The sequence below is a fragment of the Mastomys coucha genome, unplaced genomic scaffold (genome assembly GCF_008632895.1).
Source record: "Mastomys coucha isolate ucsf_1 unplaced genomic scaffold, UCSF_Mcou_1 pScaffold1, whole genome shotgun sequence".
Lineage (NCBI taxonomy): Eukaryota > Metazoa > Chordata > Mammalia > Rodentia > Muridae > Mastomys > Mastomys coucha.
Window position 1 is genome coordinate 78,743,600 of NW_022196891.1, and position 13,812 is coordinate 78,757,411.

General features: G+C 43.1%; 1 protein-coding gene across 8 annotated transcripts in view; it reads left to right on the forward strand.

Moving 5' to 3' along the window:
- Dnah14 (dynein axonemal heavy chain 14) overlaps nucleotides 1–13,812 on the forward strand; it is a 230,250-nt gene that overhangs the window by 180,983 nt on the left and 35,455 nt on the right. For all 8 annotated transcript variants that reach the window (XR_004109335.1, XM_031336881.1, XM_031336892.1 and 5 more), the window contains 7 exons: nucleotides 217–357; nucleotides 2,660–2,875; nucleotides 6,519–6,749; nucleotides 7,119–7,240; nucleotides 8,654–8,898; nucleotides 12,102–12,523; nucleotides 12,597–12,795. Coding sequence is in view for 7 of the 8 variants with exons in the window: in XM_031336881.1 (XP_031192741.1) it covers nucleotides 217–357; nucleotides 2,660–2,875; nucleotides 6,519–6,749; nucleotides 7,119–7,240; nucleotides 8,654–8,898; nucleotides 12,102–12,523; nucleotides 12,597–12,795 (1,576 nt within the window). In the remaining variant the exon portion in view is untranslated. The remainder of the gene's footprint in view (nucleotides 1–216; nucleotides 358–2,659; nucleotides 2,876–6,518; nucleotides 6,750–7,118; nucleotides 7,241–8,653; nucleotides 8,899–12,101; nucleotides 12,524–12,596; nucleotides 12,796–13,812) is intronic.

Here is a 13,812-nt window from a genome sequence, read left to right on the forward strand (position 1 = left end):
GGCTATCTTTGTGAAGAAAATAACTTAGAAAATGGTGAATCTTAGGGCAGCAAGAGGGGCTTTCTTAGAGCGCAGGCAGCTTTCACAGCACTGTGGGGCAGAGGGTCGTTCATGCAATCCACCTGGGGGGTTTTCCCAGGGAAGTGCTCCATGCTAAGGCAAGAGGTGACAGACAGACACTGAGTGAGACTCAATGACAACTGCACTGTCTTTCAGATTGAAGAACACCTGCAGTTCTTACACACGTCCTACAGAGATATTGTCACCGAAAAGCATCAACTGGCGAATCGGAAAAAGCTGGCCACGAAGCGCCTCCAGTGCGCGTCTATCCTGTTGACTGTCCTGGAGGATGAGAAGGCATGGCTTCGCTGGGCTTTTTATCCCCTCTACTGATTCTCATGGAGTTCAACAGACCCCTGCCAGCACTTCACCAGGGATTCTATCACACTCCTCCTCGAGCTGTCTCAGGGCCCCCACTGCCTGTAAAGATCTGAAGAACACATCTTACTCCAATAAAACAAAGGCTCGCCTCCCCTGTCGCTAAGAGGGCAGCAGCCATTGTGTGCTGAGGCCCAGGGGAAACCTTTCAGTGCCCGAGAGAGTCATGAGTTTTTCCTCCCCAGCCCTGGAAGAATGCAGGCTAAGTATATGGATACTGACAAAAGAAAGCAGCTGCCCTTAGAAAGGGAAGGGAAAACTCTCTTGTCCTGTCCATCTTCTGGGCCCTTTCATTTGAGCTTGAAATGTTTCTAATTCACTCCTAGTAAGCTAACTAAAATCTTGATTTAGTCACACCCCACCCATCCCAATGGATATTACAAAGGGAACTCTACTTTGTTATAATTTTTTTTCTTTTTTCTTTTTTTTTTTTTTGGTTTTTTGAGACAGGGTTTCTCTGTGTAGCCTTGGCTGTCCTGGAACTCACTCTGTAGACCAGGCTGGCCTCGAACTCAGAAATCCGCCTGCCTCTGCCTCCCAAGTGCTGGGACTAAAGGCGTGCGCCACCACCGCCCGGCTTGTTATAATTATTTAAGTGCATATATTGTGGAAGGTGCTCTAAGTACAGGGATGGGTTGTGATATAAATATATTGTGTCACATCAACCAAGGGAAACTGCCATCCTCAAAACCCCACTGGTGTCGCTAAGGATCCAGTGACTGCTGGGGAGCACCAGGGTCCTTCCAGGTCTCAGCCTCTAGGGGAGTACGCTTCTGTTAGCCAAGCTTTCACCAGCGACCATGCAAACAAGTGCATGATGGTCTCTGCACTCCAACTTCTTCCTCTGAGCGTGAAGGCAGTGGCATTCTTCGAAACTTTTAAAAGTTTTGTTTATTTGTTTGTTTTGAGATAGCGTCTCACTATATAGCTCTGACTGGCCTGGAATTAACTATAGAAGCCAATGCTGGCCTTGAACTCACAAACTTGATGCCTGCCTCTGTACCATCACCATGCCTGGCCGGGGGGCGGGGGGGTGGCGAACAGTGAAGTATCAAGTAAGAATGAAAACATAAAGTGTCTATGGGCAGCGAATGCACAGCATAGGGTTGGGAGAAATGATGGAGCACCAATAATGATATAATGGGTTTTTGTTTGCTTGCCAGTTTTGTGAGACAAGTTCTCATGACGTAGCCGAAGCTAGCCTTGACCTCACTATCAGGACTAGTTTTCCTCTCAGGAAACAGTTCTCTGGCAGGAGGCAGGGCAAGATTTCTGTAGTCTGTTTACTTCTGTTTCAAAGTTAACAGAATTCTTTTGTTTTATCTGAATGAAATTTGTCTCCTGGTCTCAAGAAGAAATTGGCTTGCCAGGTGGTTTCAGGCAGCATGCGACAGAGCCCTAGTGAGAGCCATCTTCGGGCTCTGTCGCCCTTGCTAGCCTAGACTTGAGGGCAGTGTTCCCTCTTGAGTGCTGAGTTTGTAGGTATGTGCCACCACACCCACCCTGGCCAATTTCAACTTCTCACTTGAGAACAGCAATAGCAATGACAGCTTCAATGTAGAGACCATTCACTTTTAAAGGGTCTCAGCCTCGGGCTAGGGAGATGGCCCAGTGAGGCAAGTGCCTACAGAAGTATGAGGAATTGAATTTAGATCATCAGCACCCATGTAAAAGTACACCTGTACCCCAGGATTGGAGGAAAGAAATGGGTAGGTCCTAGCAGCTTGCTGGTCAGCTGCCAGTATAGTCCAAGCCGGTGAACTCCAGGTTCCATGAGAGACCTGTCTCAATCATAATAATGATGATAATGATAAGTGGATTAGGCTAGGGAGAGTGCAAATGTGAGAATCTTAAGTTCAGATCCCCAACAACTGTGTAGAAACTTGGGCATGGCTGTCCTGCCTGTCTGTAACCCCAGCACCGTGGGGGACAGAGACAGGATCACTGAGAGCTTTCGGCTACCAATCTGTTCAATGAGAGACACTGTCAGAAGGGAGTGAGACAGAGAGTGACGGAGCAGGACAGCTGAGCATCTCATCTGGCTTTCACTGCCTACCCATACATGCACTCACATACACACCCACACATACACACACGGGGAAGAGCACATACACACACATACACAAATATACACTGCACGTCCACATAGATATTTCATAGCATCAACTCATAAATATTTCATAGTACCAGCTCAGGAACTTGAATCTCTTCTGACACTCAGATTCGATGGCAAGAAACGATCAACGAGATAGACAACAAGCTAAAAGGCATCTGTGGTGACACACTCCTTTCGTCCGCATGCCTCGCCTACAGCGGTGTCTTAACGCCAGAGTTCCGCCAGCTGGTGATGCAGAAATGGAAAGACTTCTGCATTCAGTCTGAAATCACCTTGTCACCCAACTTTTCCTTAATTGACGTGATGGCAGAAAAAAATGAGGTAGTAACATAATTCTGTTATCCAATTAAGCAGCTACAGGTTGGGTTTGAGGGGTGTGTGTAGTATTGTTGTTGTTGTTGTTGTTTAGTATGGATATTTTCCCTAAATTATTATTCCAAATGAAAATATTGAAGTTTTTCAACCTTTTCTTTTTCCTGTTTTACTTACAGATCTAACACCTCAGCTTTCTCTGTCCTGTTTCACATTCTCTAGTAAGAACATTCCTCTTCCCATCGCACGCTCCTGCCAGTCTGTTGAAATGAATCTAGCCAGCTCCTCTCTCTAAAACTCTATGCATTAATAACTTTAGTGCCATTATTGAGTGGGTACATTCTTAGCCAGAGCCCAAAGCACAGACCTATATTTACCAATGGGTATCTATTATCTACATATGTAAGTCCTTCATTGGTATTTAACAGATTGAAAAAGGGAAATGGCTGCTGCCATTTAATCCTCAGCATTTTAGATCGGCTCCTTCGCTGACATCTCCTCTTGCATGGGCCTTGCAACCCGTGAGTTCTTAGGAGGAAACCCCAGCTTCTTCGTTTCATAATGAATAACTGTCTAACCCCAAACACACCATGATCACATTAGATGCACATGAACTAAATGTTCCAGTCAAAAGTCTAAAACTATAAGAGCATAGAATAGTTTATAACAATACACAAAACAGAAAAGCCACATGTTATTTAGAAAGAACACATCTAAAATATCAGGATTGAGTTTTTTTTTTTTTTTTTTTTTTTTAATAAGGAGGAAAACGTTCCACAGATTACAGATAAAAAGTGAAATGGTCTCTGTGGCCCAGAAGGGAGAACTGAAGTTTACAGAGTTTCCTACTCTGAACTAAGGGATGGGTTTGGTTCTCCAGAACTACATTAAACAATTCTAAACTTGTATACCAATAACATGACTTTGAATATTCAGCAAGCATTGCCTGAAAACTATAGAGAAAACAGATAAAGTCCTGACATGGTGGGAGTGGTGTCTCCTCTATGGACTCATGTAGCTAAATACTGGGTTCCTAGTTGGTGGCACTCTTTGGAGACACTCATTTGAGCAGCTGGAGGAAGCTTGTCACTGGAGGCATGCTTTGAGAGTAAAAAGATTCACCTACCTCCCTCCGCTTTGCTGTCTCTGCTTGAAGCTTGTATCTGAAGAGATGAGCACTCCACTTCCTGCTCCACTGCCGTGCCTGAGCTTCATGGCACCTGTCTTAGTTAGGGTTTTAGCTATGAACAGACACTATGACCAAGGCAACTCTTATAAGGACAACATTTAATTGGGGCTGGCTTACAGGTTCAAAGGTTCAGTCCATTATCACCAAGCCTGGCACATGGCAGCATCCAGGCAGGCATGGTGTAGGAGGAGCTGAGAGTTCAACATCTTCATCTGAAGGCTGCTAAGAGAAGGCTGGCTTCCAGCCATAAAGGATCTCAAAGCCCACCCCCACAGTGACACATTCCTCCAACAAGGCCACACCTACTCCAACAAGGCCACACCTCCTAATAGTGCCACTTCCTGGGCCAAGCATACTCACACCACCACAGCTCCCACCATAATAGACTCATGACATTCACCTGTAGAGCCTGCCCTCCTGTAAGTCACCCTGGTCTACAGAGTGAGTTCCAGGACAGCCAGGGCTACACAGAGAAACCCTGCCTCGAAAAATAAAAAATAAAATAAAATAAATAAAAATTTAAAAAAATAAGAAAATTTAAAAATAAAAATAAATAAATTGTATTTATATTTAATAATTGAATAGAAGATGATAGATCTTGAAAAAAGACACAGTTAAGATGGTATAAAGTAGCCATGCATGGTGGCACACATCTTTAGTCCCAGCACTTGAGAGACAGAGGCAGGTGGATCTCTGACTTTAAGCTAGTCTCCTACATAATGAGTTCTAAAGCAGTCAGAGCTACCATAGAGAGAGACTGTCTCAAAAAAAAAAAGTTATGTAGATAAACCAGAGTCCAACTATCGCTTTATACATATTTATCACATATGTGATATGTGTTTTAAAGAGCTCTATCCAGTGTATAGGAAGAACTGCTACCCATCAGTAAACACGAGGCATAAAGCTCAGTCGATCTGTGGGCTACAGTATTAATGTGCAGCTCACAAGGACAGTAACCAAGTAACCAATAAGCACATGTAGCTGCTGATCTTCACTGTGGGGCTCACTGTGAGACTATAAATCAAGTTCCAAATGAGATATCACATGGCAGCTACTACAGGGCAGACAGACAGGAAACACAACTGTTGTTGAGACTATAAAATGATACAATTATCTTTAAACTGATAGTACTCAGTAATTATATTTTATATATAATATAAATAAAAAATAGGTATATACATATACATATATATTTGTATATGTATATATATATATGCCCTGTAATCCAACATACATCTCATAGTATTTTACCTAAATGACATGTATATAAGCCCAGAATGACACACACTTGTAAGCCCAGCACTTGGGCCGAGACAGGAAACCTGTGAGTTCAAGCCTGGGCCACAGAATAACACTTTCTCAAAAGAGAAAGAGAAATACATGCATAACTGGGCATGTTCTTCAAAGAATTATTCATGCCAGTCAGATCAGTCCACCTGCCTTTGGATAAAGAAATCTTAATATGCTCATATAGTGTAATGAGAAAGAGGAAGCCTAACACATAATGTGGATGAAGCCAGATATTAACAAAATCACTGAGATTCTATTTACCTAAAGCCCAAAGGTTAAAAAAAATAAATGATACCATTTACAAACACACAAGTAAAATGAGAACGGTGTTGAGTGAGTTAGCTTTGGAAGAAAAAAAAAGGGGGGGGGTGAGGTCTGGAGAATCCATCTGTCACTCACCCCTGTGACGTTAACTCCTGTCTTGTAGCAGGTTGGGAAGCCATCTTACTCCCTTCAGATTCCTCACGGTTCCTCCCATCTCCTTCAGGCAGAACTCAACAGCGTGCAGTTCTTCATAGGCTTGCCCACACACAGGACAAAGACCCTTTGTTCCATCTAGAACAGCAAGACCCCTTCCCTTTCCCATGGGACCTTGTTCCTGTAACCAGCAGAATATAACCAGGCTATATCCGCTCCTTCTCTCACCTCCTCCGGCTCCATTGACTTTTACTGCAGGGAAACAGGAGTGAAAGGGGACAGGAGGCTGTGAGAAGAGTAAGAGGCTCATGGAAACAGGGGTAGCCCCGAGCCTGGTCCTAGCGCTTCTCATTCTGGCAGTCATAGGCACGCCTCCAGATTTTAAGTCTCAGTTTCTACACCTGAGAAATTAGAAACTTAGAATGCAGAAACGTAGTGAGATTCAGTGCGTGTGCTTGATAGGTAATGGTTATAAAATAGAGTTCCTGCCATCAGTTTTCATAGTTCTGTGTGACTGTGTGTTTCCTACCTGTATAGAGCCTGAGAGTCCTGGAAGCGGACCCCTGCCTTTGTTTCTTTTCTGTTTCCACCGCGTCTTAAATTACTCATCATAACAAAAGTGTTTGTTCCCTCCATCCTTTTAAGGAGTGTTTGTCTAAAAGTGGTGGTTGTGACACGTCTTTCATCACCCTTTACCTGACTCAAGGCTGGGCTGGCGCTTCTGAAATGGTGGGAATACTAGCGTTTCTATTTCAGATCCGCCGGTGGCATAATCAAGGGCTGCCTCTTGGCCAGCACTCAGCAGAAAATGCCATCTTGATGAAAAGTACAAAGCAGTGGCCCCTGATGATCGACCCGCACAAGCATGCGCTTTACTGGATCCGCCAGATGGAAGGGCCCAGGCTACAAGAGATTTCTGCTCATGATAGCAATTACACCAAAAAACTGGCGGTTGCCATGCAAGTAGGAGAGATTGTCCTCCTGCAGGTATGTGGGCCATGTAGCCTGACTTCTCCTTTCTATATAGTAGGTCGTGTTATTATACACAGTCTAGAGGTTTCAAGTGCCCAGGTCTTTGTTAAATAAATGTATACAGAATTGCATTTATGCACATGCACTGTATATGTGAAATGTATGTGCCCACATGTGCACATATGCACATAGTTCAGTACTTTTATGGGTTGTATATGTGTTACATATGTGCATACATATGCACATATGCACATAGGTTAGTTCTCTTATATCTGTCTTTCTCTACTGACATCAGCAATGTGTCTTTTCAACTAATTTACTTAAGATGATTGTGTGTGTGTGTGTGTGTGTGTGTGTGTGTGTATTGGATTTTTTTTTTTTCAGAATGTCCCTGAAACATTCCCTCCCACTTTGAGGGCGATGCTTAAGAAGGATATTTGCCAGAAAAGAGGGCAATGTTACATCAGAATTAATGATACTGAGATTGAATACAATGAAAAGTTCAGGTAATGTCTTTCATAGTCAAATCTATTTATTTATTTATTTATTTATTCATTTATTTGGTTTTTCCAAGACAGGGTTTCTCTATGTAGCCCTGGCTGTCCTGGTACTCACTCTGTAGACCAGGCTGGCCTCGAACTCAGAAATCCACCTGCCTCTGCCTTCATAGTCAAATCTAGACATGTGTCTTTTCATTCTCTCTTTCTTCCTTCTTTCTTTCTTTCTTTCTTTCTTTCTTTCTTTTTAAGGTAAGTCGCATTGAAAGCTGTGTGCTTCAGTCCTGGTAAGCATGATTCTGAGGGAGAAGGACAATCGCATCATGACCATTCCTTTTGGTTTTATGGGTTGTGGCTGCCACCCACATTCAGAAAAGAGGGTGGGTTTTCTCAGTCAGACTGTACCTGAAGGCGACTATAACCTAGACCTGAGTGGAGCAGGAAGTCACAGGCTGGCAAACCTGACCCACTTAGCAAAGGGGTCTGACTTGACCCCCCCCACACACACACACACACAAACAGCACAGATAACACAGCACGATAAGCTGTGGCCAGCTTAAGAAACAAAAAAAAAATCCAGGGTTGACGTGGTGGCTCAGTCAATAAAATAAAATAAAATAAAATGCTTGCTGTGAACACACCAGCACCTGGGTTCAGAACACGCATGTGTAAAGGGTGACATATCTTTATAACCTCAGAACTGGAAGGCAGAGGCAAGACAATCCCTCGAGTCCAGTGGCCAGCCACCCTCACCTTCTACCGACGTAGAGGGTCTCTCAAACTCAGACTCTGAGTTCCATGGGAAGCAGCAAGGGCGATTTGGGGATAGAAATGCATTTAGGGCTCCTAGGTGAGACATAAGAGAGGAAAGCAAACGGAGCTTCCATGTAGCAAGAGCAGGTCACAAAGCTGTGCCATCAAGGGTCCTTAACTAGGGTCACCCACTCATCCCACCCGCAGGGGGCTCGGATGCCTCACTAGCTCTAAGAAAGCCTCCATCGCCCTCAGCTCTCCGCCCTCCGTCCCCCCAACCCCTCTGCCCAGGTGCTCTTCAGCCAGAGTCCAGAAAGTCCTAGGAGCTGACACCTCTTGACCCAAATCCCTGCTGTCTTATGCCCTCAGCAAAGAAACCATTGTTTACAATGATCTAGTGGCATCAAAACTCCTGTGACCATTTGTCTTTCCTCCTGCCTTAGATTGAATAAATCTAATAAGGATATAACTTATGGCTGTTTTTGAAGTCTTAAATACAGACTTGCTCACATAGTATAAACCAAGAGCATGCTCTGAGCCCAAAGACGAATAACACTACAAATGGATCTTTTCATTTCCAGGAAAATAAAGTTTATATCATTTAAACATTTGGTTTCATTGTTTTCTTCTGCAAGCTCTTTGAATAACTAGTGTCTTTCTCATTTTTAGGTTGTACTTATCTACAGATCTAGAAAACCCCAATTTTTTTCCATCAGTTTATAACTTTGTTACTATTATCAACTTCACGGTAACATTCCAAGGCTTGCAAGATGAGCTCCTATCTATAGTAGTAAGTCACGAAGTTCCTCATTTAGAAAATAAACGTGCCCAGTTATTGGAAAGTATTTCTCTTGATGCCATAACTCTACAGGAGCTGGAGGAGAAAACATTGACCTTACTCCAGAAAACAGAAGGTGAGAAAGGAAACTTAGTACAATCAAGAGTCAAGAAAAAGTCATGAGTTTATTTTCTGACTGGTTCCAAAAATGCCGATAACCAGTCAGAATGGGTGAGCCATGTGCATTTCTATGAGTCACAAGGTGAATGTTGGTGTTGAACTGCCACCCTAACTCTGCCTGCTCACGTCCGACCACCAAACACTACACCTAAAATTGTAAGCAAATCTTAGCAAGGCTGATCGACCCCCTGCCAGTGCTCTCTGCAGGCATCTCCCAGCTACTTCACACCTCAGGGCTGGCTGCAGACACCAAAAGATGCGGTCACCAAGTGTTAACCCTCAAGGACCTCTCACAGAGAACAATCAAGAGAGATTGCTCAGCTGTTAAGAGCTGACTGCTCTTCCAGAGGTCCTGCGTTCAGTTCCCAGCAACCACGTGGTGGCTCACAACCATCTATAATGGGATCTGATGCCCTCTTCTGGTTGTCTGAAGATAGTGACAGTGTACTCACATAAAATAAATGAATACATCTTTAAAAAAAAAAAAGAAAGAGAACAATCACATTAAAATATGGTATTTATCAGTAAAGAAGTCAAAATTGTTTTCCTTTTGCTGGAAGAATATCTCAAAATACTTTTTGTAGCAGTAAAAAATAAGTTCGTGCTAACTTCCTGGCTCACACTGATATAACTGTGCCGAAGCCGACCAGGACAAAGCGCAGTCTGTCCGACCCTGAACTGCCTCTGCATTTTCATTTGTGTCTTATTAGGAGACACAGTATTTTTCCTCAAAGTAGTTCTCGAGATTACATGTAGAACTTGTCTATAAACTTACACTTTTTTCTCCTGTTTTTTTAATACAAATGTCCAGAGAGGCACCTGACCGACCTTGAATGTCACAGACAGTTTCTGTCTTCTATTACTATTTTTGTTTGGCTTTTTAAAGAAGGATCTAAGTACTCAAGGCTGGCCTCGATGTGGCATTTCTTCTGCCGTAGCCTTCTGAGTGCTGGTATTGGAGTCTGGAGCCTGGAACCACCCACCCACCCACCCACCCCCATGTAGATTTACTTTTAATATTCACCGTAATTAATTAATTCACTGCAATTAATTAATTACTGTTGGTCTAATCAAAAGGGGCATGGCCTGGAGGAAAAGTCTGGTGTTACCAGATCTTTTACAAAAATAACCTAAAGGCTAAGAAGCTGGAGAGATGGCTCTGTAGTGAAGGTCATTGTGCTCTTCAGAGGACCTGGGTTTGGCTCCCAGCACCCACCTGGCAGCCCACGAGCGTCGGTAAACTCGGTTGCAAGGGATCTGATGCCCTCTTGTGATCTCAAAGGGTGCTGTACTCATATGGTACACAGACAAACATGCAGGCAAGACGTTCATATGTGTAAGATAAAAATAAGCAACTCTTTAAAAATTAAAAAACAAAAATTCTATCAATAGTTATAAGTATGGCTACAATGTTTTTTGTCTCGTAATGTCATGTCAGGGCATTTATTTATTTGTTAGGTTGGATTTTTTTATGCTATAGATCCTTTGCAAATATATTATGGCTTCTAGTTTCATGTTTCTATGGTATTCTTGACTGTGCAAATGAGTGGATCTCTGTGTCTTTCTCTGTGGCCCTGTGCCTTCTCTGGGCCTCTTTTCCTTTTGTTTTGTTTTATCCTATTGTAACATATTTATTTTTATTTTTATTACATTTTATTTTATTATTATCCCTTAGAAAGAAGCCAGCTTGTTTTCTAATGAGAGACAGAAAGGAGCGTGCCCAAATGGGAGGGGAAGTGGGGAGACTATAACCAGGATATATTATATGAAAAAAAATTAAAAAAAAAAAACCTTCATGGGGCTTGAGTACTTCTGGGTGCTCCGCAGTGTGCATCCAGGGTGCCAGCTGATCCAGCATGATGCAGAGGCACAGGCACTGACATTCTATGAACCACTCAAATGAAACGAGTGAAAATAGTTTAACGTCCATCAAAGAAGCACATGCATCTATTGTACCTTCATATTTTTATATTTACACCCTGCCGGGTTTTTGTTCTATTAGAGTATTGAGATAATTTTAGCCGCTAAATTCCTTTTTAAGTGTTTATTTTATTTTGTAATGACGTGTGTTTGAAGGGAGTGCACAGATGCCTGTAGAGCCCAAAAGAGGAAGTAAAAGGAGATCTAACCCAGGAACGAGGCATGAGTGCTGAAAACAGACCTGTGAGAGCAGTATACACTCTGAATCCATGAGCCACCTCCCTAGTGCCCATAACTGTTCTTTAAAGATAGAATTAAAATAGAATTAAAAAGCCAGGTATGGTGGCACATGCCTTTAATAGCACCACTTGGGGGACAAAGGCATTTGGGTCTCCATGAGTTCAAGACCAGCCTAGTCTACATTGCAAGATTGGTCTCAAAAAAGGAAGGAAGGGAGGGCAGAAGGAAGGAAGGAAGGAAGGAAGGAAGGAAGGAAGGAAGGAAGGAGCAAGGAAAGAAAAGGAAGTTTGTGATGGAAATCTGGGGGGCCCCTTGAGATAAGGAAGTGGGAAGCATTTCTAGTCTAGCATGCTGCTTGTTCAGGAGTGGCAATCTGATAACAGCTGAGGAAGAGCCCTCACTGGTCAAAAAAAAAAAAAAATAGAGTGTATTACATAAAATAATAATATGCTTGCTATGTTCTGAATTGGGGGATGGGCTAGTGATCAAATCCCAGGGTCCTGTACATGCAGGTAAATTCTCCAACCACTGAGCCTCTGTGCATGTGGAGTGTGTGTGTGTGTGTATGTATGTGTATATGTGTGTGTATGTATGTGTATATGTGTGTGTGTTCAAATATGTTGTTTATGATGAAATTGTTACTTACTATGTTCCTGTAATAAAAATAGAATTCAGAAAGAAAGTTTTAGAAAAGGAGTGGGGAGTGGAACCTGCATACTGCCAATCCTACTTCTTATGAACGTGACATGTTCATTTCAAAAACTATCAGAGTAACTCCCCTGAAGCCCGTGCCCACAACGGGCTCTGCCTTTGCTTTTTCTGAGCTCCTCTTTCTCTCCTAACCCTCATGTTTCAGCCTACATTAAACTTTCTTTAATGAGACTTCCAACTCGACAAAACCGACAAACAGCCCACAGTGAAAGCTCTCACAATGCCCAGAAAAGGGAAGTTGCTATCTTAAGAGGTTTTCATTTCAATTCATGTTTTGTTCACTTTTAGGAAGCGTGTTAGATAATGAAGAGATTGTAGAAATCCTGAGAAAATCCAAAGTGACTTCAAATGAGATTTCCAAACGTATCAAAGAAACAGAAAAAGCAGAAAGCAAAATCCAAGCGACACGCAAGAACTACCTCCCCATCGCCACGAGGGGCGCCCTACTCTACTTCGTGGTGGCCAGCCTCTCGCAGGTGGAGTACATGTACCAGTTCTCCCTGGAGTGGCTCCAGCAGGTTTTTGTTTCCTCTACAGTTTCCAAAAGCAAAGAAGAAAAGCCTGATGGGAAGACAGATGAGACTTCTCAGGAAAAAGCCGATGAGATTTCCCTAAGTCCCTCAGAGCAAGAGAATCTGGAGAGTGAGAGAACTCCCTTAACCGAGACTATCAAAAATGCAATAGAAACGCTGACGAGAAATGTGTTTAAGGTAAGGCACCCTGTCACGGTGGGGTTTCCCAGCACCGCCTCTCAGGCTCACGTGACAGTTGTGGTTTCTGTAGGTGGTCTCTTCCGCTCTATTCAATGAGCATAAACTCTGCTTCTCCTTCCGACTCTGCACCACGATCATGAGAGATAATTCCAGTGACACTCTGATGACAGATGACATAGGATTTCTACCAGAAGAGGAATGGAACATCTTTCTATATACTGGCATTTTGATAAATATTAAAAATATACTAACCAAGCCTAGACTTAATAGTAAGTACAAGTAATTTCTCTGGATGTGTTTTTTTTTTCTTTTTTAAGAAAAAACAAAACAAAACAAAAAAAAAACACTAAAATATGTTACCTTGTAAAATAGTAAGAGAGTTTGAGGGTTTCTACTCTGTAATTGAGCCAAGTTCTTTTTTTTTTTTTAAAGCAATTTTTTTAAATTTATTATATGTAAGTCCACTGTAGCTGTCTTCAGACACACCAGAAGAAGGCGTCAGATCTCATTACAGGTGATTGTGAGCCACCATGTGGCTGCTGGGATTTGAACTCATGACCTTCCGAAGAGCAGTTGGTGCTCTTCCCCACTGAGCCATCTCGCCAGCCTGAGCCAAGTTCTATATCAGATTCACCAGTGTTGTGTGAGCACGCAGTCACACGCACGCAGTCACACGCAGTCGCACGCAGTCACATGCACGCAGTCACACGCACGTAGTCACATGCAGTCGCACGCAGTCACACGCAGTCGCACGCAGTCACACGCACGCAGTCACATGGAGTCGCACGCAGTCACACGCACGCAGTCATACGCACACAGTCACACACATTCGCACACAGTCCTTTGTTTGCTTGTGAGAAAGCATCTCACTATGTAACCAGGTGAGCCTAGAACTCGTGAACCCCCTGACTCATTTGTGAGTGAGTGAGTGAGTGAGTGAATAATAAATAAACAAATCGTAACTGGCAAGATCATGGTGTTCTTAATGTAAAGCAGAATACCTAGTCGTAGTGAATAGGGACACACATTGCTAAGCATGGCCCCTTCTTTACTTACTATTGAAAACGTGAGCCATAAGCACACCTATCTGTGGTAGTTTGAGGAAGAGTGACCCCCAGAGGCCTATATGTTTGACTGCTTGGTCCCCAGTTAGTGGAACTACTTAGAAAGGATTAGGGGGTATGGCCTTGTTGGAGGAGCTGTGTCATTGAGGGTGGGGTTTAAGATTTCAAAAAGCCCATGCCAGGCCCACAGTATCTGTCTCTGTCTCCCTCCCCCTTCCCCTC